The sequence below is a fragment of the Sciurus vulgaris genome (assembly GCF_902686455.1).
Source record: "Sciurus vulgaris genome assembly, chromosome: 5".
NCBI lineage: Eukaryota > Metazoa > Chordata > Mammalia > Rodentia > Sciuridae > Sciurus > Sciurus vulgaris.
This window is the reverse complement of record NC_136465.1, coordinates 74,932,545-74,958,286: the sequence shown is the minus strand read 5'-3', so window position 1 is coordinate 74,958,286 and position 25,742 is coordinate 74,932,545. Positions and strand designations below refer to the sequence as shown.

Sequence of the window (25,742 nt, the reverse complement as noted above, 5' to 3'; positions counted from 1 at the left end):
ATCCATCTACATCAGTCAAACAAACTCTCAGGCGAGATTGTTGATGGTAAGTTATTTTGTGATTTGTAGCTAGAAACTTGATTCTAGGCAGGAGGAGAGACAAGAAGAAAATACTGTCCCTTTTCTCATGGAGCTTACCCTCCAGCATGATGACACACACCAGCCATAATTTGGGTGTCATAAAGGCATGAAAGGTGCTGTGGAAATGTGCAATTTGAGGAAAAGAGAAATCATATTTAGACTGAGACCTAAAGGAGCAGTAGAGGTCCAATGAAGGAAGTAATTACAGCATGTATTTGATCAGTGTAAATTCGGAGGTGGGAGGAGAATGGTGACCTTGAAGTACTGATAATATCCCATCATGAGTAGAGCAGGAGGGTGGGAGAGAGATGCTTGATTACCTGCATGGATAAGAAGAGCATGAGGCCTCTCCAAGGCATGTCCACAATAACAATCCTGCTGAAAAGCTGTGTGTTCATCTTCTCCTCTGCACACATGGGGAATTGCTGAGATGAGGGGCCTGGACTACCCTTATTTTCTTCCTGATTTCATCTTCTCACAGTCCCAGTCATCTTGGTTGATCCTACCTCCTCTGAGCCTTTATCCATATCCTACTGCAAACTAATATGTTCACTCCACCCTCTCCCAGAAAACATTCCATGGGACCTGCTGGAAACTGGAGCCTATCATCTTCTAATTTCTTAAGACCTGTAATGTCCCCTTCAGTTTCATGTTCTGACTAAACCTGGCTGGCCCCTGAAAACAATGATGTCCTTAGCATTTGGAGGTTCTAGGCTTCCCTTTCAACATGCTGTTTCTGGACCAAGTCTTAGAATAGAAATATTCCTGTTTCCAGCTTTCCTTTGTCATTTTCAACAATTTATTTTTTTCTCCATGTCCACCTCCTTGAAGTTTACCTCATGAGGTAGCATCACCCACCATTTCAGTTGGTGTCACTCTCTTCTGTTGCTCCCCCTCATCCAGGAAGTTTGCAGGACCAGGTTCACTAGATTCCTCTCCTGGTGCTTCCAGCATCTTTGAATACAACTGAGACATCACCCTGGCCTCTCCATTCCTTCGAAGCATTCCCTTCTCACCCCATCTCTGTGTATGTCCACACTGTTGACCATCACTAACTGTTCAACTTGAGATCTTGATTCCTTCTCTGACTGTTGCCTCTTCTCTTTCTGGAACATATTCTTGATGCTCCTTTTCCAGATATATCATCCTCATGCAGATTCCAAATATTTTACCTTATCAGCTTCTAAGTGTTCCACTCTCCTCATGATTGCACAAGTTCCTTTTACCCTGATTAGACAACATGATGCCCCATTATAATCTTCCTCCTTTAAGTACACTCAACTCCCTTGTCTCTTCTATAAATCGAGGGCAAGAACGGTTGAGTCAACTACCTAACTCTTCCCTGCCTGCACTAGACTAGGCAAGGACTACTGAATCGTGGACAAGTACTCTATCCTGTTATAATGTGAAACTATTCTGCTAGTCTCTTTGAATTTGTGATCCAATCTCTGATGGACCCTCCACACTGGCCCCATATTCTAGTGTGCTTCTCTCACATGTGCTCTGCCCTCTAACATGACCTTCTACAAATTCCCTGATCCCCCGTCCCCCACTACTGTTTAAACCACATCTTACACATAAATGATGGTCTTGCCTCAAACTTTACTGGAAAATCGAAAGTCTCAGCTGTCAATCTTCTTTTATGTTTCCTTCTGATGGTCACTCTAACTTACTGATTATTCTTATTCTGTCTTAGAGTTTCAACTTCTCTGTTTAGAATCTAAATTTTAGACTCTGTACTCTTCCTTAGCTCTCTTCCTTCCTTTATCTCACTGTAGTTTATGGCCTTAGATGATATCATTCCTCTGACGACCCCTAGTAATAAACCTCCATAGCTGATCTCTGCCCTTAAATCCAAGCTCATATTCCATTACTAGTGAATACCCTCACTTGAATATATATTGGACAGCCCAAAGTTAGTTTTCAAAGTAGAGTCTTTTATTCCACCCCATCAATTCCTGCCGCTAACTTTTTCTCCCTGTTCTGTTCCCCATCCCAGTAAATGCCATCCGTTGTTGCCCAGTTACTTATTCTCAATTCACCCTCATGTCTCCATTTCACTCTCCCTCTAATTTCAATGTAGTAGTAGCAAGTTCTGTGTCTCTACCAGAAAATACATCCTAAATCCTTAAACTCCTTCCTTCCCACTCTCATCTCAGTTCAGGAAAGATCACATGTTGCTTGGACTCTTCTAACAGTCTTTTGTGGTCTTTGTCTTCTGTAACATATTGTATATTTAACACTGGAAATATACTTATTTGATTCCCAAGTTGATTAATGTGTTGCTGAGTGGCAGGTGAGCTGTCTTTAGAAGTATCACTGGCATGTGTTTTTGTGGCTCCCAGGTATAAAAACAACTGGAAACCATGTCTTATGAGTCTGTAATTAGTCTAATTAGCAGAAATACCAGGGAAGATGTAGTCAGCTTCCTGTTCTCAGACTTTGAAGGACTTGCCTGTGGAAGGGGGAGGAGACTTTGAGCCACTGCAGGGGTCAGGGCTGTGATTTGTGGGTGCAGAATACTAGTGGTAGGTTTGGGTTCACTCTAAGCTTAACACAAAAGAACTTCTCCATGTGAGGCCCCCAAGGAATGAGTAATGCTGTCTGTCTGTCTGTCTGTCTGGGCAATGAGCAGTGGAGGCATGAAGGGATGGCCACCCCACCTTCTCTTACGCTGTGCTATGTTTTTTGCTCTCTTCCCTGAATCAGCCACACTTGATTTTGCTGGGTTTGCACATTTTTGACCCTAAGGGATTTACATTCTTCCCTCTAGTTTGTTTTCGGTTTAGTGTGAAAAAATTTCTCTTCCATACAGTGGAATAACCAAACCCTTAAGTATTCATTGCAATCAAGGATAGACATTAAAATATAAAAGGAACATTAGTCACATTGCATAATCCCTTATCCATTCATATTCCCCCAATGTAAATAGAATTAATAGTTACTCTTTTCCCAATCCTCCATTTTCATAGAATCCTATCTAAACTCATATAGTGATACAAGCATTTCTCTTATGGAGTCTTTTTATTTGATTTTACAATATTGGGATTATATCATACACACTATTGTTACCTTGGTTTTTCTTTTTTTAATTTTTAATTTATTCTAATAAGTTGTACATGACAGTAAATGCATTTATATATTTTGATAGATCACACATACATGGAGTATAATTTCTCACTTTTCTGATTATACATATTGTAGGATCACATAGGCCATGCAGTCATATGAGGTAATAATGTCTGTTTCATTCTATTATTCTTTCTACCATCATACCCCTTCCCCTCCCTTCACTCCCCTCTACCTAATCTAAAGTAACTCTATTCTTCCCTATCCACTCTTATTGTGAATTAGCAACCACATATCAGAGAAAACATTCAGATTTTGATATTTAGGGTTTGGCTTTTTTCTCTTAGCATGATGTTCTCCAACTCCATCCATTTACCAGCAAATGCCATGATTTCATTCTTCTTTAAAGCTGAGTAATATATATTATGTATATATATGAATATACACACACACACACACACACACACACACGCATACACACACACCTAGGTTGGTTCCATAGTTTAGCTATTGTGAGTTGAGCTGCTATAAACATTGATGTGTCTGTATCACTGTAGTATGCCAATTTTAAGTCCTTGGGGTATAAACCAAGGAGTAGAGTAACTGGGTCAAAGGATGGCTCCATTCCAAGTTTTCTAAGGAATTTCCATACTGATTTTCATAATGATTGTACCATTTTGCATTCCCACCAGCAATGTATGAGTAGACCTTTTCCCCCAAATCCTCGTCAGCATTTACAGTAACTTATGTTCTTGATAATTGCCATTCTAATTGGAGTGATATGAAATCTTAGTTTTGATTTGCATTTCTCAGATTGCTAGAGAATGTTGACCATTTTTTCATACATTTGTTGACTAATTGTATATCTTCTTCTCTGAAGTGTCTGTTCAGTTCCTTCACCCATTTATTAATTGATTATTTTTTTTTTTTTTTGGTGTTAAGTTTTTTGAGGTCTTTATATATCCTAGAGATTAACGCTCTATCTGAGGTGTGTGTGGTACAGATTTCCTCTCACTCTGAAGACACTCTATTCACATAATTGATTGTTTCCTTTGCTGAGAAGAAGCTGTTTAGTTTTAATCCATCCCACAGATTGATTCTTGATTTAACTTCTTGTATTTTGGGGTTCTTGTTAAATCAGATTGTAGGCTGACATGGTGAAGATTTGGGCCTACTTTTACTTCTAGTAGGCACAGGGTGTCTGTTCTAGTGCCTAACTCTTTGATCCACTTTGAGTTGAGTTTCATGCAGGTTGACAGATAAATGTTTAATTTCATTTCATTACAGGTGGCTTTCCATTTTCCCCAGCACCATTTGTTGAATAGGCTAAGGATTGCTTTTGCTATTCTGGGTCTCTTATTTTTCCAAATGAATTTCATGTTTCCTTTTTCTAGCTCTATGAAGAATGTCATTGGGATTTTAATAGGAATTGCATTAAATTTGTGTACTGCTTTTGACAGTATGGTCATTTTGACAATATCAATTCTCCCTATCCAGGAGTATGGGAGGTCTTTCCATCTTCTAAGGTCTTCAATTTCTTTATTTAGTGTTTATAGTTTTCATTTTAGAGGTCTTTCACCTCTTTTATTAGATTGATTCCCAAGTATTTTATTTTTTGAGTGATTGTGAATGGGGTAGTTTATTTCTCATTCAGTGGATTCATTACTGATGTATAAGAATGCATTTGATTTATGGATATTTATTTTATATCCTACTTCTTTGCTGAATTCATTTTTTAGTTCTAGAAGTTTTTGGTGAAATGTTTTGAATCTTCTATTTATAGAATCATGTCATCAGCAAACAGTGATAGTTTGAGTTCTTCTTTACCTATTTGTATACCTTTAATTTCTTTCTTCTTTCTAATTGCTCTGGTTCGAATTTCAAGGACAATGTTGAATAACAGTGGTGGAAGAGGGCATCCTTGTCTTGTTCCAATTTTTAGAGGGAATGCTTTCAATTTTTCTCCATTTAGAATTATGTTGATCTTGATTTTATCATATATGGCTTTTATAATGTTGAGAATGTTCCTACTATCCCTAGTTTTTCTAGTATTTTGAATATAAAGGAGTGCTATATTTTTTCAAATGGTCCTTATGCATCCATTGAGATGATCATATATTTCTTGTTTTCAAGTCTATTGATGTGATGAATTACATTTATTGTTTTCTGTACGTTGAACAAACCCTGCTTCCTTGGAATGAACCCCACTAGATGGTGGCGCATTATCTTTTAAATATGTTTTTGTCTGCAATTTGCTGGAATTTTATTGAGAATTTTTGCATTTATGTTCATCAAGGATATTGGTCTAATCATTTTGCTCTTTATTTATAATTGTTTTCTCTTTTTCCCCATCTACAAACAATACTGCAATAAACATCCTTGCATATGTGATACTATATAATGCTAGGTTTACTACTACAAGATGACTGCCAATGGTTGTAAGATTTTTTTGAGACAAGGTCTCCCGAAATTACTGAGGGACTCCTTAAGTTGCTGAGGCTGGCCCGGAACTTGCAATCCTCCTGCCTTAGGCTCCCAAACTGCTGGGATCATAGGCCTGCACAATTGCACACAGCAGAATACATAATTTGAAATCAGATGTTGTCATATTAATATGTAGAAATAATTATTTTCAATTGCTATTTCATATCTTGATTTAAAAAACACTGGATTTTTAAAATAACTTGACCATTAATCTAAAGTCAAGAACATACAGAAAGTCAAAAATCAAAAAGCAAACAAAGAGCACCAGCCTCTGCTGGTAGCTGCCTGAAATCCACAGCTTGGGAGGATGGGATGATAGATGTTTCATAATGATAGATGTAAATGTTTCAAAGGCAAATGCTTACTCTTTTCCTTTACCTAGCATTCACCTTATTTTTTCCTTCACTCTATTGAGGCTGATGTGATAATAAATCATAACATTATATATTGATGATGTTTTTCTGTACAATACACTCCACATGTTGAGAAGTAGTGGGACATCCAATCTGGAAAGTGAGCAACCACCCATCATTTCTAGAAATGTTCTCTGCATAGGGTAAGAGGTTGACGAAATAATGGGGATAATGTATACCCATGATGGGGTCTTAGGACAAGATCCATGAATATTTTCTCTGTGTTATTTTGCATTTATATGTATTCTTTTGTTTTGTTTTTCTTGGCTACATGTTACCTCTAAGTTCTTTAATGTATTAAATTTTCTCTGTGTATTTATCTGAGTTTTTATGCAAATGTTTCTATCTTGTCAGACAACTATTGTCTATTGTCCACTTATTACCTTTTCCCTGAATTCTACTTGTTTTTTTATGTAAAAGAATACTTTTAATTAATTTAAAGAAAACTTTCAAGTTATTTAAAATAATACTTTCCATATTTCTTCCCAAGGGAGTGGGTAACCCTTGGAAGTGTGGGCTGGCTGTGTAATAAAAGTTATGAAAATAATATATTAAGAAACAAAGACCAAAAGGCAAGAATTATACATATTCTCAAAGCATGGGCATGATGGGTCAAGCATACCTAATGAGTCTGATTCTAACAAAGACAAATAACTGGGCTTGCTGTATCTACAGCAGCACAGACCAAAAGGGATCAGTAGGGAACACCTTCTTGGAAAACAGGATAAGAGTTAGGATAAACAGGTTGTTTTGTGCTTGGCATGTTACACTCATCTCTGGATAGCTGTGTTTGAACCTGGGACTGGGAGCTGCAGCAGGGTACCAACATGATCTGGACTTTCTTGAACTGGGTGATTTCACCCCAGAGTTCCCAGAAAAGCAGCTTCCCTGCCTTAATGGCTTAAACAATGCCCGTAGTTCATACCTGTCTCCCAACTCATGTTTGCAATTTTTCATTAACAATAAGAGGGACATTAAGTTCAAATTACTTTTGGGATTACTTAGTACTTATGTTTTAAATGCCTAATATTTATTACCACAAATCATGACATTAATTTACCTTTCTTCTATTACCTTTCTGATTAGCAAGAATTCAAAATAATATTTTTCAGCAGATTTTACTCATCGATTCATTTATTCAGTAAATATTCATGGAGCCTTTATTCATAGCATTCATAGGAATTCCTCCATTTCTTACTTCTGATGAATGTGTTCAACATGCCAGGCATTGTCCTGTTAGCAGGAACAGAGGGAGTGAGGCAAGGTCCCCTTTCTAGTGGTTCTCTTTCTGGGTTATGTGTGTGTGTGTGCTGGAGTGTACACGCATGAGCATGGGCATGATCATGTTTGTGTTTTTTCACATAGTGGGCACAGTGCAAACAAGTAAACTGATAATATAATTTCAGCTGCTGATAGGGATTTACTCCAGGGAACATCTCAGCAATACAGCCCCAAAAGCTACTTCTGAAGCCTGTTCTCTCCACTTGTCTAAACTAAGCCCAGGACCTTAGAGAGCGTTGTCTTGGGGCAGGACCACCCCAGCTGTCCCTGACCCAGGGCTTCCCCACTGTCTGTTGCTACAGGAAAGAGACCCAAGAGCTGTCCAACCACTGCCCCCTGCACAGGTACCTCATCACCCCCCCGCCTTCCCCATGGCTTCCAGGGGCTCCTTTCCTCCCACCAGGGCAGTAAGAGGAGGCGCTGCTGCCTTTTCAGACAGAGAGAAGCTCCGACTCAGGGGAGGAGACAGCAGGTGCTCAGGGCGCGTGGAGGTGTGGCACGAAGGCTCCTGGGGCACTGTGTGCGATGACTCCTGGAGCCTGGCAGAGGCTGAGGTGGTGTGTCAGCAGCTGGGCTGTGGCTCTGCCCTGGAAGCCCCAGGGGAGGCTGCGTTCGGCCCTGGAAATGGAAGCATCTGGCTGGACGAGGTGCAGTGCAGGGGCAGGGAGCCCTCCCTGTGGGCCTGTGCTGCCGCACTCTGGGGGCAGAGCAACTGCAAGCATGAGGAGGACGCTAGTGTGAGGTGCTCTGGTGAGTAGCAGGACCAGGAGAGTGGGCCAGGGTCGAAGGAGTGTGTTTGCATCCAAAGGGCTTCCCAGGCTGCCTGCTGCCCTGCACTCTGCCTCTGGAAGGCTGTGCCTGATCTCCTGGCATCTGGGGGAGAACCATGTGCCAGTGGTGGTGGGTGGGACCCAGGGACATTCCCAGAGCAACACAGTGCAATGATTCCATTTTCCTTCTCTTTTCCCAGGTAAAATGACAGCAATTCCCCCCACCCCTAGAAGTAAGTTCTTCTTTTGCTCTGAACCAGGTAATAGAGGAGATAAGCAGATTTTCAGTGTTTCATACTATGGAGTCTACACATTTCCAGTCTTATGACAGTAGGCCTTATGATTAGGTGTTAGAAGAAGCCATCGCTTATCCTAAGTGTTAGCAGTCAGAGAGCTCCAAAGCCTCACCAGCATTCACTTTTTGGAAATCCCTTAAAACGACTCAGGAGATAGTTGCCACAGCCCAGAACAGGATCTAGGGTGGGGATATCTTCAGATTCAGGCAGATCTATGATGTCTGAGGTAGGGACTTCATGGTCCTGATGACTTAACAGGTGATCAGGATAATTGGGTTCCTCTGAGCTTATGGTCTTCTCTAAGGACTCATGGCCCCTTTTCTTCTCCAGGTACCAGTTCAGCCTCAGTTGTCCCTGGTGTCTTCTCCTTACCTGGGATCCTTTGCATGATCCTGGGAGCTCTTCTCTTTCTGGTCCTCATCATCCTGGGAACTCAGCTGCTCAAAAGGAGATCAGAGCACCAAGGTGGGGCTTAGAAATGCTGTGACCTGGAAAGTACAGAGGGAGAATGTTCTATCAATTGTGTGTTACTGTTTTTAAGTACATGTTTTAGTCTTATTCTCATTACAAAGAAAACAGTCTTCTCTACCATGAACTTCAAGATTTAAAAGACGTAAAATGACTCTGGGTTAAAAATGGAGCCCTGAAATATGACAGTTTCCCATGTGGACAGTGCTATGGAGACAGGTTATAGGATCCAGTGGTGGTCAGGAAATCTAGTTCTATCTCAATGAATCACAAAGCTTAAGGAAGGGACTCTGGAAGCCCAGAGAGATTTCTCTGAGTGTGCATTGGGGAAAGTTTTGTATTTTGGTGAAGGAAATATTTCTAAGAGCAATGTCTGCTTTCCCCAGCATTATCCACTTTTGAAGGTGCTGTTGAAGAGGTCCTGTACCAGGAGATAGATTTCCCTGTAAATCCAGAGAAGGAAAACCTGCTGAACAGCCCAGGTGTGTTCCATACCTTCCTTTCTTTTCATCAATTCACCATCAGTGTGGGAATCTTCAGTAACCAGAGCTCACATACTAACACAACCACATTAGGTAGCTTTCCATTACTGAAATAAATTGCCTGAAATAATCAAATTATAAGATGAAAATGTTTATTTTGACTGACGTTTTCAGATGTCTTACTCCATGGTAACCTGACCCTGTTGTTTGGGGCCTGTGAAAAGGCAGCACATCACGCTGGGAGCATGTGGTAGAGCACAGATTCTGGCCTCACAGTGACCAGGAAAACAATAGAAAGAGGAAGAGATTGGCATCCTCTAATCTTTTCAAGAGAATGCTCCCAACAACTTAATACCTCCCACTAGTCCCCACTCATTAATGGTTCCACATTTTCCAATTCCACCAACCTGAGGACCAACCACTTACAACATTATCCTTTGGGAACATTCCTGGACCACTGTAACAATTGTCAGCATCCTCCAAAGGCAGGAGCCCCAATTCCTTTCTCTAGAAGTATGAAGCTTCAAATTTTCGTCTAAACCATGACATTGGACCTCCAACTGTGTTTGTCTATGATGTTTGTCTCCCTATTAGGAACCCCATCTGATGGCTCAGCAACCAAGCTACCCTATTATACAGGGGACAGTGAGGAGAATGGAGACCCTGAATCTGCCCCAGGTACTAGACACAGGTGATCCCTTGGATGGTGGGGGGTGAGGAGGAGGTTATCATCTGGGAAGGGTCTCTTCTGTCTAGTTCACAACTATTTTTTTCCTCTCCACCACTCTGTCATCTCAGAATCGGAAAGATTAGGTTCTAATTTGTTGGTTTCCAGCTACTTCCATAAGTCCACGTACATACTTCACATTAGTACTATATAGTAATGAAACCCAAGGTCATAACTATAAAAATAACATTTGAAATTGTTTTTCTCAAAAATTCCATGGTAAAAGAAAACATTTGGAATTATGGTTTCAACCCTGAAATAGTGGGATATAGAAACCATTTTGTGGTTTATGTGAATACTAAGACAAAAACAAATGACTTTCATAATTCCGGAAGACATGGAGAGTGTGATGCCTGTACTTCTCCATCACCAGGAGCTCTTCTCTACAAAGAACCTAAGAAAGGAGGACATCCTGGACCTTCCCCAAGTGGCAATGGTGGATAGTTGCTGGGATACTGCATGTCCAGGAGTGCTCTGTGAAGACAGAATCTTAAGGACAGCAGAGCGCTAGAGGAGGTTGAATGCCTGTTGGGGTGGAATTGATAGAATAGCCTGTCTGTGGGAGAGAGAAAGTCAGAATTCTCTCCTGGACAGCACTGTGTCTCCATAGCTCAGAGGGCACATGAACAGCCTGTGTTCTCTTAATCCTGATAAAATCTCCCTCAGCCACTGATAAATACATATTTTTTCAACCCTCTACCTCATGCACAAAAAGAGTGCCTCAAACTCATGGCATAACTTTTATTTATGTTTTGTGGCATGGTATGTTAGTAAAATATTATTGACCTTAGTATATTGAAATATTTAGATGATTTACATGGTTTCTAAGAATATGTTGATCAAATATATGCCTTCGGGACAACCTTAAAATATGGTGCCTATATTTAAAATATTAGAATCTCTGCATTAGAGGAGACTGAAGACATCACCTAGACTAACCAATATCTTCCTCTTCCACCTTATTCCCTGTTTTCAGAACCTCGAAGGCAGCATACAGATACCACAAGTAATGGTTATGATGATGTTGAAGAGTCACCTTTTTCTGCAATTCCTTCTTCACCTGTATTGAAGGAGAAGAATTTTTTCCCAGAAGAGGGAGGTGGTGCCAGATATTCTCAGACAGGTGAGTGGATAGCCATCCATCTCTCCAGTGTTCTTGCATTATGTTGTTGGGGGCTGGGCCATGTCGGCTGTGCCGGAATGGTGCCTGGCGGCCAGCAAGAAGTTGTTTTGATCACATCGTCGGTATGCATGCACAGGTGTTCCCGAGTGCTCCTGCTCACGCCTACTTGTGATTGGGCAGCTGGCTCCTCACCTGATCTCAACTGGCATGGCCCTGTCCTCCGCCTGCTGGACAGAGTATAAGCGGGCAGTAGGTAGAAGGAAAAAAGCAGCAGCTAGCAGGAAGAAGCAGAGAGAAGCCACTAGCAGAAAGGAAGAAGAAAAAGCAGCAAGCAGATAGCAGCAGCTAGCAGAGAGAAAGAGCAGGCAGCAGTGGAAGGCAGATCGCAGAGCGAAGAACTGAGAACACACCTTTAGGTTGCAGATTACAGATAGGCAGATCGCCTTACACAGACGCATCACTAAAGCACCTTAGGTAGACAGCATCTTTAGTTCACAGGATGCAGGACGCACCTCTAAGAAGCTGCAGACCTTTAAGAAAGCGTAGCAAGCCTGTCTTTCTCTATTTCCTCTCAAAGCAAGTAAGCCTCATTTCCTCAATAAACAAACAAGCAAGGAAGGAAGCAGCTTAGAAATAGAAGTAGCTTAGTTTCCAGTTCTCCTCTGATAAATACCTGTGCAATTGTTGCTGCAGGCGGTAACAAATATCCACGGGCGGCAACATTTAATGTGATGGTAAAGATGGATTTGGACATATTAATGATCAGTTTTCCTTAACTGCAAGAATTTCAGGTAGCCTTGTAAACCAAGAGGATTTCATCTCTTCCCTGTTCCTATTTATTGAAACTGTTCCATTTCTTCTGAAAGGAGATGCACATTGTGTTCTTGTCTGTACACACTGCCCATGGAATGGAGATATGTCTGTAGGAGCTGCAGAAACTTTGTGGCTTTGTTCCAATTTTCATACAACGAAACAAGACCTATGTTTGGACAACAAGTATGGTGGTCTTTCAATTTGTGAGAAGTAATTTGGAAAGATTTTTATGTTTGTATTAGTGCTTTATCATTATTCATAATAGTGACATTAATTTTGACATATTCATAAATACATATAACATAATTTGGCCCATTTAAATATCCAGTACTACCCCTTTCCCTCTCTCCTCCTTTCCCTGATCCACTTCCTCTAATAAACAGGTCTGCTTTTCTGTTTATTTATTGTTTTTTTTAGTTAGAGCATTATAGTCATACATAAAAGTAGAATTCATTGTGATGTATTCAAGCACACAGAGATCATAATATGATCAATTTCATTGCAGAGTTCTTCCCGATGTCTCTCCTTCACATCTCCCCCTCAACCATCTTCTAATTCACTGTTATTTCATGAGGTCTATTTATCTATTTTCATGAGATCTCCCCAGATTTTTTTTATTCCTTATTTTCCTCTAGCTTCTGCATATGAGAGAAAACCTTCAATCCTTAACCTCCTGGCTTATTTCACTTAGCATGATTTTCTCCAGTTCCATGCATTTGCCAGCAAATTATATGTTAATTTTTCTTTATAACTAAATAGAATTACATTATATATATGTATTTAATATATTATATAATATATATACATACATTATATAATACATATACATATATGCATATATATATATATATCACAATTTTTATCCATGAATTTCTTGATCAATAAATAGGCTGGTTCCATAACTTGGTCACAATGAACTCAGTGGTTAGAAACATTGATATACCTGTATCACTGTAATATCCTGATTTCAGCTCTTTTGATAAATATCAACAAGTGGAATAGCAGGGTCTTATGGTAGCTCCATTCCTAGTCTTCGATGGAATCATCAAACTTTCCAATGTGGTTGTACTAATTACCGTCTCACTAAGAATGTATGAAAGTTTCTTTCTCCCCACATCTTCACCAACATTTATTTATTTTTAAAAGTTTTTATCAGTGCTTTGTAGTTATGCATAATAATAGTAGGGTTCACTTTGACCTTTTTATACATGCATGAAATAAAATGTTCTCCATTTCAATCTCCCATTTTCCACTTTTCTTCCCCTCTCCCTTCTTCTGCTCCCCTTTCTCTACTTATGTCCTTTCTGTTTATTTATAGTTTTTATAAACCAGTGGTATATATAATACTGATGTATATACATAACATAATTTGGTCAATGTCATTCCACCGTTCCTCCTTTTTCTCATCTTTACTCCCTCTACATCAACACCCTTTCTCTATCACACTGATCTCTTATTTACTTTCATGTGTCAATTTCATTCCAGAGTTCCTCCCCTTTTCTCCCCCCTCATGATTTATTTTATTCCAACTTCTTCATATAAGCAAAAAAAAAAAAAAAAAATCAACCTTTGACTTTCTGAGTTTGGTATATTTCACTTAGCACAATGTCTCCAGTTCCATCCATCTATGTGCAAATTCCATAATTTACTATTTCTTTATGACTGAGGTAAAACTCCATTGTGTATATTTGCCACATTATCAATATCCATTCATCTGCTGACAGGCACCCAGGTTGTTTCCATAACTTGCCTATTATAAATTGTGCTTCCATAAACATTGATATACGTTTATCATTCCACCGTGCTTATTTTAGTTCTTTTGATAAAACCAAGGAGTAAGATAGTCATCAAGTGGTTTCAGTTCTAGTCTTTTGAGGAATCTTCATACTGTTTTGAAAGTGGTTGTACTAATTTGCAGTCCCACCAAACATGAATAAACATACTCTTCTCCACATCCTCACCAGCATTTATTGTTATTTATATTCTTGATGATTGCCATTCTAGCAGGGGCCAGATAAGATAAAAACATAGTTTTGATTTGCATTCCATTGACTGCTACAAATATTAAGAACCTTTTCATATATTTCTTGGTCATTTGCACTACTTCCTTTGAGAAATATCTGTTTATCTCTACAATGTGTTTATTAATTAGGTTAATTGTTTTTTAGGTGTTAACTTTCTTGAGTTCTTTATATATTATGGACATTAATCTGCTGTCAAAAGAACAGCTGACAAAGATTTTGTCCCATTTTATAGGCTCTCTATTCATTCTCTTGTTTCTTTTGCTGTGCAGAAGTATTTTAATTTGATATCATCCCACTTGTTGATTCTTGGTTTTATTTCTTGAGCCTTAGTGATCTGGATAAGATGTGTGTATCAGTACATTGGAATATTAAGCCAACTTTCTTCTATCAAGGGCAAAGTTTCTGATTCATTTTAGTTGACCTTTGTGCAGGTTGAGAGATAGGGAACTAGTTTCATTATTCTACAAAACAGATAACCAGTTCTCCAAGCACCATTTATTTTAAAAGAAAGTAGAGAGAGAGAGAGAGAAAGAGAGAGAGAGAGAGAGAGAGAGAGAGAGAGAGAGAGAAAAGAAGAAGAAGAAGAAGAAGAAGAAGAAGGAGGAGGAGGAGGAGGAGGAGGAGGAGGAAAGAAAGAAAGAAAGAAAGAAAGAAAGAAAGAAAGAAAGAAAGAAAGAAAGAAAGAAAGAAAGAAAGAAAGAAAGAAAGAAAGAAAGAAAGAGAAAGACTCTTTTCCTCAATATATGTTTGGTTTCTTTGTCAAGTATCAGATAACAATATCTATTTGGACTTGTTTCATGTTTTCTATTCTATTGCATTGATCTTCATTTATACTTTGATGCCAGTACCATGCTGTTTTTATTACTACAGCTCTCTCCTTAGCCAAACTAACTGAAAGAGGGAGAAGACCCAAATCAACAAAATGAGAGATGAAAAATAAAGGGGGGGGGGGGACTATCATCACAAATATTTCAGAAGCCCAGAGGCTTATTAGGAACTATTTTGAAAACTTGTACTGAAACTATAAAATCTAGAAGATATTAAACAATTTCTAAATAGAAATTAAACCAAGAAAATGTAGAAAAACAAAAGAGACCAATATCAAGCAATGATACTGAAACAGCATTTAGAAACTTTTCAACAAAGAGAAGTCCTACCAGATCTTTAAAAAAGAAAGGATACCCAATTATTCCATGAAATAGAATAGGAAGAAACACTTCCAAATTTATTCTATAATGCCAGTATTACTCTTTTACCAAAACAAGACAAAGACACATCAAGGAAGGAAAACTGCAGAACAATATCACTGAATAACATAGACACAAAAATCCTTAGTAAAATATTATTGAAGCACATTCAAAAACACATTAACAATATAGTACAGCATGATCAAGTGATTTTCATGCAAATGGTAGGCACAGTTACTTCAACACATGCAAATCAATAAGTTTAATTCACCAAAAATATACACCCAAGGATACGAATCACATGATCATTTCAATAGATGCAGAAAAAAAAACTTTGACATATTTGAGCACCCATTCATGTCAAAACTGCTGAAGAAGAAATTAGGGATAGAAAGAACTTACCTCAACATTATAAAGGCTATGTGTGACAAATCCAAAGTCAACTTCCTATTGAATGAAAAAAGACTGAAAACATTTCCTCTGAAATCAGAAGCAAGAAAAGGATATACACACTCACCAATCCTATTCAATATAGTTATTGAAATTATAGTCAGAACAATCAGATAAGAGAAGAAATTACAGAGATACAAATATGAAAAGAAGTCAAATTATGTTTGCTGATGAAAGAATCCTGTATGTAGTATACTCAAACATCTCCACCAGAAGAATTATAAAACTGATAAGCAAATTCAGTAAAGTAGGATACAAAATCAATAGCTTTTCTATACTCCAAAAATGAATTAACTGAGGAAAAAAAATCAGAAAAACTATGTCAGTCACAATAACCTTTAAAAATGCATCGATTCTTATTTTATCTTGAATCTTGTCATTCTAACTAGGGTGAGATGAAACCTCAATGTAGTTTTTATTTCATTTCCCTTATTCTTAACGATGATGAACTATTTTTCATATATTTGTTGGCCATTTTCATTTCTTCTTCTGAGAAATATCTGCGTAGTTCCCTTGCCCTTTGATTGTCTGGGGTATTTTAGTTATTTTGATGTTAGTTTTTTGAGTTCTTTATATATTTTGGATATGAATCCTCTCTCAGAAGAGTACGTGGCAACAGTTTCTCTCATTCTTCAGGATTTCTTTTCATTTTCTTGTTTGATTTCCTGTTTGAAGTGTTTAAATTTGAAGCTGTCCCAATTTATTCTTGGTTTTATTTTTTGAACTTTGTGAGTTTTATTAAGGTAAAACTGTTCATGCCTGTATATTGGAGAGTTGGCCCTATGGTTTCTTATAGCAATTGTAAAATTTCTTGTCCAATTAGTAGGCCTCTGATCCATTTTAGTTCCTTTTTGTGCACGGTGAGACATAGGGATCTACTTTCATTCTTCTACATGTGGCTATCCTGTTTTCTCGGTGTTGTTTGTTAAAAAGTACATTGTTTTAGTCAAATTTTTCACTGCTGTGACTAAAAGACTTTACCAGCACAATCATAGAGGAGAAAAGGATTATTTAGGAGCTCATGGTTTCAGAGGTCTCCATTCATGGATAGCAGGCTCCAAACGTTGGTGCTCAAGGTGTGACTGAACATCATGGTGGAAGAGTGTGGCAGAGGAAAACAGCTCACATGGTGATCAGGAAAGCAGAGGGACACTCCTCTCACCATATAGAAAATATATACCCCAAGTCCACGCCTCCAGGACCCTACCTCCTCCAGCCATACCTTATCAGCCTTAAGGTACCACTCAGTTGTTCCCAATCAGGGGATTAAGTCAATGATTGTGTTAAGGTTCTTACAATACCAATTACTTCTCCTCTAAACCTTCTTGCATTGTCTCACACATGAGCCTTTGGGGGACACTTCACACCCAAACCATAACACCCATCTTTTCTCCAATGTGTGTTTTAGTGATTTTGTCAAGAATCATATGATTATATCTGCATGGGTTTACCTCTATGTCTTCTATTTTATTGACTTTCATGTTTGTTTTTATAAAAATACCATTCTATTTTTGTTAGTAGAGCTCTGCTGCATAATTTGTGCATGGAATTGTGATGGTTCCGGCCTTGTTCTTCTTGCTTCTTGCTTTGGCTATTCTGGATCTTTTATTATTCCATATGAATTTTAGGACTGATTTTCCTAGTTCTATGAAGAAAGACATTGATATTTTGATTGGGACTACTTTTGGTTGTGTAACCACTTTAACAATATTAAATCTGCTTATTGAAGAAAAAGGGAAGCCTTTCCATCTTCTACAGGCTTTAAATTTTTTCTTCAGTGACTATAGTTTCATTTTAGAGGTCTTTCACCTTCTTAGTTAAAGTTTATTTCCATGTTTTTGTTTTTGTTTTGTTTTAGTCTATTTTCAATGGAATATTTTTCTTGATTTTTTGGTAGGGTTTATTATTGGTATATAGCAAAACTATTCATTTTTGTATCTTAATACTATATCCTGCTACTTTGCTGTATTTGTTTATCAGCCCTAAAAGTCTTCTGGTGAAGATTCTATATATATAGAATCAAAGTATCCACAAGTGGAGATAATTTGACTTCTTCTCTTTGTATCCCTTTAATTTCCTTCTCTTGTCTAACTGATTTGGCTAAAATTACAAGAACTATGTAGAATAGGAGAGGTGAGGGTATGAATCCTTGCCCTGCTTTAGATTTTAGAGGAAATGCTTTTATTTTCTCACCATTCATTATGAGGTGACCTTGGGTTTGTCATGGATAGCCTTCATAAGATTGAGATAATTTCCTTCTATGCCTAGAGTCTTCAGAGATTTTACCATGTATGGATGCCAAATTTTGTTGATGAAATTTTTCTGCAACTAGTATTATGAATATGTAACTTTTATTCTTAATTCTATTTATGTGGTAGATTACATTTATTAATTTGCATATGGTAAAACAACCTGCATCCGTAAAAATTTATTTTGAAGGAAGCATGTAACCAATGCATTTCATTGACATTTCCCTCTTTAATGCATAATGTACAATAGTCTTAATTAGAGATATTGAAATTTCCATGCTAGAAGAAATATTTTCTCTTACTTTTTCAAATAACCTATGGTGTCATATTTTAGGAATGGGCTTTCCACTTGTGCATGGGCAAAAGGAAACTGTGGAATTTAGTTGAGCTTCCCCCACTTTGGCAACTGCCAAACGACCCATATTGTTGTCATGAATGCTGTGAGGTCAAGTGTGGTCTGTTATTGAAGTACTAAGGAATTGAAAGAGGTCATCTTCTGCCCAGAGTGCTTAAGAAATCAGACCAGCCTGGTGTTGAAGAGAGCACTCACATCTCTTTCCCACACCTTACCATTATTGACCCACACTCCTTCTCATTGTGGAAATCAAGACAATTGCACAGGACAGAATCAATGTGATACTAATCCTTCCAGAAAAGTTCTGTTTCCCCATAGATACTTTGGAGCCACTCTACTAGTCTTTTCATTCTTGTAGAAAGTACTAGTAGAGTGTCATTTGTGTCACCACTGAAACCAGAATTCTCTTACTCTTTCAGGCATCTCTCTTCAGTCTCCCAGAGAACCTGACAGTTCTAACATGGAAGAGATAGCGTCCTCATTGGTCCTGAGACAAGAAGAACCTGACTATGATGATATTGAGCCTATCCCCATGTAGTGCTTCTTCTTTTCTTTTCTTTTGAGCAACAAAGTCTGCAGACAACTCTTTATGATATCTTTTTTCTGATGAAAAAGAGTTCTGTCTTCATTACTGCAAAGTTTCTACTTGTATCCCTTATTCACAATAAATACTCTGAGCCTCAAATACCAATGCTGTTCTCATTCACCCCCAGCAACCTCTGAAAAGTCAGTGCTCAAACTGAATGGATCTCCCACACACTGCTCACTTGCTTCTTGTAGTTGAACAGTGCTATTTCTTCTCTTGAACAGCATAGAACTGAAATGCAGTCCTGAAGTAAGATCTTAGTCTGACAAAAATTAACTTAGAAACCCCTATCTTCATATTCAAAAATTTCCCACACAAGCTTGACTCAAACCCAGATTTAGTGATTGGGGTGGATCATATGGATGGTAAATGGTTATATTTCTTCTAATATTGCCTGATTTTTAAAGGAATATCATAACTAAATTTTACTACTCCCTATTAGTCTTTTACTCCAGTGGCTTCTTCTCCTTTCTTGTTATTTCACAGTCTAAATCTCATATTTCTCCATAAAATTGTACTATTACTCATTAAATCTACTGTTTTCTATCATTTTTTGTTGTTCTCTACTCCTTTCTTTGACTCTCTTTGTTTAAACACCCAATAATTCTAACCTCTAGGATTGCAAAAGTTTTCTTAGTGGCTGTATTTACTGTGAATACCTCCCATCCTAGGCCATCCTCACATGTGTATTTGAGTTGAAAAGGACTAAGTAGGCAAGACAAACACTGCAATTTTCTATGCTACCGATTCTTATTATCCGTGGCACAGTTTCTCAAATTTGGCTATTTACATGCAAACAAATGAATGTTTTCATATCTGCATTCTCCCTGAATAATTTTAAACCAAGTTTTCTTTACTCTTTTTTGTGATTCCTTCCTTTTCCTTTATGAGTTTTTTCATCTTTTTATTTTGTTTGATGTTTTTGTAGTTGTAGATGGACAGCATGCCTTTATTTTACTTATTTTTTTATATGGTGATAAGGATCAAATCCAGTACCTCACACATGCTAGGCAAGCACGCTGCCACTTCTGCTTTTACTAATGCATTATAGTTATACATAATAGTGTGATTCATTTGACATATTCATACTTGCATTTAATATAATTTGCTCTATTGCCATCCCTAGTACTTCTACTTTCCCTCCTCTCCTCCCCTCTCCTGCTCCCCTGCCAGTACTTTACTGTTCTCCCTTATATTTTATTGCTTTTTGTTTGTTACTTTACAGGTACATATAAAGGTTGAATTCACTCTGGTATATTCATATGTGTACATAGCATAATTTGATCAATTTCATCCTGCAGTTCTTTTGGGAGAAATCCTAGTTCTTTGCTCGCAGCAGTTAATGTCTCAAGTGTGTAAACTTGCAGAGAGAGGCATTCCTCTCTGACCACCTAGGAATGTAAACAACTGCCCCAAGTTGACCTAGTGTTACCAAGGGAACCTGTATAGGAACGTGGTGGTCTGATCCCCCATGGCACATTGTGTTTGGGCAAGAAACTTATAAAATGTATACCTGTTCCTGCAATAAATGAGTTTGCAGGCTGCTTGCCACAAGCCTGCATCCACCCAACTCCCGGTGTCTGGGGTCTTGACTTCGTGGCCATTACCTGTGCGCGAGCTAGTCTGGCACCCCTACACAGTTCCTTACTTTTCATGTGCCTCCCCCACCCCCAATTCTCTTCCTATACTCCATTGAACTCTCTTCTATTTTCATGGATTCCCTCCATTTAAAATTTTCTTATTTGTCTCTAGATTCACCATACCAGAGAAAGCATTTGACCTTTGACTTCCCAAGTCTGGCTTTCTTTACTTTTATAATTAAATATTTTATTTAAAAATAAAATGCATTTTCCTACCAACTATATATATATATAATTATTTTTAAAATTCTAAAATTCATGAACCATATGTGCAGTAATTTTTTCAACTACTTCCCATGCACGTCTGTAATTCAGAATTGGAATATATTTAGCTATATTAGAAAGTTCCAAGACCTTAATTTAGACTATGAAGTCTCCACATTTGGAGACCTACCTTCATTGTGGACCTCATTAGATATACATCTACAGTCATTTTAGGAAAGAGCCATAGTAACTGTCTGCAATAACAAACTATTCTCTAAACACATCAGACTTGTCTGCAAATCTGTACTTTGTTTTGTTTTGGGGTTTATCTTTTCACTTTTATTCAAATAAGAACAACACTTATATATAGCCTGATCATATCTCCTTTCAAGCTAATGTGCCTGGATTTTCAGATGTGCAGTGATATTGTTAAAACATGATTATTCTATAATTTGGTACAAGTATTTCAGACATACAATGAAATGCTTGGGGTTTTTGGTCAAAGAAAAAAAGAGAGAGAAAGAACTGATAAAAAGAGCTGTGGTGTCACCTGTCCACTTGAGGTTGATGGAAGACAGGATAAGCAATTTTTTTTTGTAAAATTCTTTATAATGTATCTTTAGATACAATGCTATTGTTTCCTCTCCTTCTTTCCTATGGGTAGGCACTCAAAAAATGAGGCATTTCAGGAGTGGGCTAGCCAATTTGTCAATGGCCGTTGGATTTGATTTCCTAAGAAACTTTAAACAATGTGGAAAAACCCTGTAGTTATCCTTTGCTATTAGATTAGTCAGACTGATAATGACTCAAATATTTTCTGAGGTGTTAGACCCACAATTCAGATATGAAGGAGTTGCAGAAATTTCATTTGTTTTGTTAGTTTTGCTTTTCCTGAAATTCCATCTTGAAAACTAAGTAGTACCTTCTTAGTTTGAAATTGGTCTGATTAATATCACTTTTATTAAAGAAGCTGGTATCCTTTCTGTGACTTGCCCTTTGCTACTCATACATATTAATTTAATTTAAATAAAAGTTATGCTTTCAATTGCTGATTCATAGTTTGACCTACAAGAAAAGAGTTTAGGTAGTCACCCTTTCTTATCTGATGCCAGTTAGGGTGAATGCAACCTGGGGTCCAATTCAATCTAAAATCTGTAATTCTCTAATTACAATTGGCAAAAAGTCAGCCAAAGACAGAGGCCTGAAACAGGTGGTCAGTGGAACTGCAGATTTGGGAGTGTGGGGCCCATTCCAGGTCATCATCTGTGTGGATGGGGTGTTAGCACAAGCAGGCTGGCCCAGGCCTGACTGATTCTGACTGAGTTGGCTTTGCAGAGTGGCTGTGGCACCTGAAAAGAGCAGGGTTGGCAGAGAGCGCAGCCCCTGCATGACTGTAGTATCTGTGAGGTCTCTGGAAGGACTAAGGCAGGTGCTCCTCCTTAGCAACTTCCCACACTACCCACTTCTGATCCCACTTCCTCTATAAGATGTGATTTAGCTCAGCAGCAACTCAGCAGAGGGGATAAGGCCTGGTGTGTTAAGAATTACTCTTGCCTCTTGTGAGAGTCAATGCTAGAAAAGTCATCTGGAAGCCTGCAAAGGGCAAGCCTGCTTTCTACAAGTAAAAATCTTGGTCACTTCACAGTCCATCCACTAAAGTAAAACTAAATCATTCTGAAAAATAATGCACTCTGAAACTCTTTGTCACATTTATAAAAAGAAAAGCGAAGAAATTTCAAACATTTTAAAAAGTCCTTTAAAATGTATCAATAGCCTTCTTTTTTTATTTTTTTATTTTATTGTAAACAAATGGGATACATGTTGTTTCTCTGTTTGTACATGGCGTAAAGGCATACCATTTGTGTAATCATAAATTTACATAGAGTAATGTTGTTTGATTCATTCTGTTATTTTTTCCCTTCCCCCCACCCCTCTCACCCCTCTTAGTAACAAATATAAAACAGTTTAAGACACTTGGTGACTTTCTTAGGTCTTGTGTCCATATGCATAGTAAGGTTTTACTCCTAAATTATCTGTTTGGTAAAATTCCCAGGGAAAGTTCTATCAGGAAAATAATTGTTTTGGAAAGAATTACTTTTCTTGAAAATATCAAAAAGAATTAATGTAAACACATATAATTAAAATGTTAATACAAAAATATTAATTCATTTGGATAAATAAAAGAAAGTGCCACCAAATCTATGGCAATTTTTGAAGACATGTAACTCAAGGATATTTTAAAATACATAATTCCTCCAAACAAGAATGATCAGTCTCATTACAAGCCAATAACTTTCAAAATAAAGTGCTTTGAGAAAAAGTAGCTCCACAAACTTCAGCTTATTCACTTATGGACAGAAATGTTATCCTGATATTTAAGTCTGAAATATTCATCATGCGGAGAAACTCAGCTTCACAAGAGGCCTGGTTTAGGTCTTTGTTTTGCCATTTTTCTTTTTTTTTTTCTTTCCCCCAAAATCTGCTTAAATATTTTCTTCAGGGTGTTGTAAACTACTGGTTCATTTTCAGAATTAAAATTAATCTTAGTGAAAGTCTTCCTGGTGTGGGCAAGGCACGCTTCCTCCACCTCTGTGGGCATTGTCTGCAGATTCACTAAGCAATGCCACAATGAAAGGATAGTCTGGTGCTATCCCTTCTCTAATAAGAACAGGACTTCAGTGGCACCCACTTGTCTGTCAACCAATGTGTCCACATCCTCTTTGGTGATTGTAGGCCCATTAGTTGTCCAACCAAGACCACACCAAACCACACAGGATGAAAAGATCTCTCTCACCACATATTCTTTCCCAACCTCCATCTCAGGAATTTAGTTCTTTCTGCCACATTTCTACCTTCCTTTTCACTTCCTCCTTTTCTACAAACTGATTTAAAGTTGACAGGCCTTGGTTACCAATATTCTCTTTGCTTCAACAGTCAATTCAGATGGCAAGTCAGCACGTGGCACTGCTTCAGATAGACCTCTGCTGTTCTGCGTTTCACATCTACCCAAGAACTGTGTCTTGGGACTGAAGCCAAAGTCTGGAGGGCTGCAGCAAATCCTGCCCTCCTCCTCCACAGAGCCTGGGCCCCAACTACTGTGTGTTTCATTTGGCCACTTACTGATGAGAAGAGTTTAGATACTTATGCACATCTGCAAAGTTGAGTATAACTGATTCCCCAGTATTGCATGAACCAGAAATATCCACAGAGAATGTTCTACTTCATTGTACTTCCTTTAGAATGTCTCTCCTACAGAAAAGTGGTGATTCATTATCCTTGGGTCTTTCCAAACCACACTTAGAGTGACTCCAGAAAGAAAATGTGTGTGAATAAATGCCTCCTTCTGCCACTGTAGACCTGGAGATGGTGAGATGTAAGCATGTCTCATAGGTATCTACTGCTGGAGGTTGTGACCCAGCAGGTTCTGGGCAGACTCAGTCCATGGAGTCTCTCCAAGATCCAGGATATCTTCGACCCTCTTTAAATCTGAGTCATCGTAGCTGAATCGCCTCTTCAGATAAGTCACTTGACATTATGCCTCTTCCAAAGGGGGTCAAACACTTGCTCACTGAAAAAAAATCACATCCTGATTCTAAAACTCTGCCACCACTGCAGTAGGGTGAAATGGGTCTGAGGCATCACTGTTGTGCCTCAATAACTCTTTACCCAGCTGCACTGTGACCACCTCAGAAATGGACTTTTTGATTTCATCAGAGAGTCCAGCTCCTTTCAACGTGTCCTTCGTCACCACTGGCCTCTTTTCAGCCAAGTCCAACAGCAATTTGCAGACCAGATGGACAAGTTTTGGCATGTTTCAGAAGCCATGCCTCATAATCATGAAGCAGATAACACTGGTGAATTAGGTACTGGGCAAATTATGTCCTTGTGCTTTGGGATCACAGCAAGAGAAAATACTACAGAGAGGATTCAGAAACAGTAAATTTCCATACACACAGCAGTTGCCCTCTGATTCGTGTGGAATTGGGTCACTTGGCCCACTCAAATATAATTGCTAGGCTAGAAGTCATTCTTGTTGCAAAAACTAAATAACATGCTATTAAAACACTTGTCCAGATAAACCCTACATGAAAATGAATAGCTGCTTTTCCTTCCTGTAAGGCAAATATCATCACTTTCACCATATCTAAGATGGTGGTAAGAGATGATACACCATAATCCTTCCATCCAAAATTGTAGAAATAAATGCCAACCTCCAAGAATGCTTCAGGAAGGTACATGAAACCACTTTCTTGTTCCAGAGCATTCCCACAGCTAGAATGGCACTGCAGGTTGAGTATTGTTATTAGACCATGACTGAGGAACTGCTCAATGATGTGGTACTTCTTGGGGAGTTCAGATAATGGGCGAGCAATGGCCAGGATACTGTCAGTGACCGAAGATGAACAAACACCCTTAATGGCTTGCTCTTGCTCACTACTGAAGACTGACCTTCCACTCTTGCATGCTTTACCACTACACACCACGGAGCACTCCATGTGTTCAGGGATGACATACCATAAATGCTCTCCCACTTTTTTGTACTTTGGTGTTGGACGTTCTGAATTTCCTTTTGTGTTTTCAGCTTACCACTATTATTCACCAACATGGAATATGGTTGTTCATTTTAGGCAAGACTCCTGCGGCCATGCTAGTCAGCACTTTGCCGTCAGGATCTGGAGCCAATTTGAGCCTGCAGTCTCACTAGTCATCCAGGACTCAGAGGCTCAGGCAGATGGACAGGGCTGTACTGAGGGCAACCTAGGACAGTGCACAGCCACCAGACCTCACAGGCCTTGCAGAGCCCCTGTGCTCCCTATTGTGCAGAGTGGGCAGTGGGGTCCAGCCCAGCACATAGACAATGTCCTCCTTGGTGGGCCACACACCTGCAAATCTGTGTTTTATACATGTCTTGGAATGACCCTCTGTACTCACCAGTTCTTTTTTATCTGGTGTGTCTAGGTCAGGGTTCTCAGTAGTACAGTCAAGGGGCCAGTTGGTGTGCAGTCATCTCAAGCTTCAGCTGTCAGGAAGGATCCACTG

General features: G+C 38.6%; 1 protein-coding gene and 1 pseudogene across 2 annotated transcripts in view; one reads left to right on the top strand and one right to left on the bottom strand.

Annotated features, from left to right (window-relative positions):
* Positions 1–18,944, top strand: part of LOC306662939 (antigen WC1.1-like) — a 114,062-nt gene extending 95,118 nt beyond the window's left edge. The window contains exons 14-21 of the mRNA XM_079143196.1: positions 7,631–7,672; positions 7,764–8,078; positions 8,299–8,331; positions 8,725–8,859; positions 9,249–9,344; positions 9,939–10,022; positions 11,048–11,194; positions 18,692–18,944. Of these exons, the coding sequence (XP_078999322.1) occupies positions 7,631–7,672; positions 7,764–8,078; positions 8,299–8,331; positions 8,725–8,859; positions 9,249–9,344; positions 9,939–10,022; positions 11,048–11,194; positions 18,692–18,810 (971 nt within the window). The 3' untranslated portion in view covers positions 18,811–18,944. The remainder of the gene's footprint in view (positions 1–7,630; positions 7,673–7,763; positions 8,079–8,298; positions 8,332–8,724; positions 8,860–9,248; positions 9,345–9,938; positions 10,023–11,047; positions 11,195–18,691) is intronic.
* Positions 18,945–23,907: 4,963 nt separating this feature from the next.
* On the bottom strand, positions 23,908–25,349 carry LOC306662914 (protein tyrosine phosphatase domain-containing protein 1-like; annotated as a pseudogene). The gene has a single exon. The product of its transcript is annotated as a protein tyrosine phosphatase domain-containing protein 1-like (transcript).
* Positions 25,350–25,742: the final 393 nt, after the last annotated feature.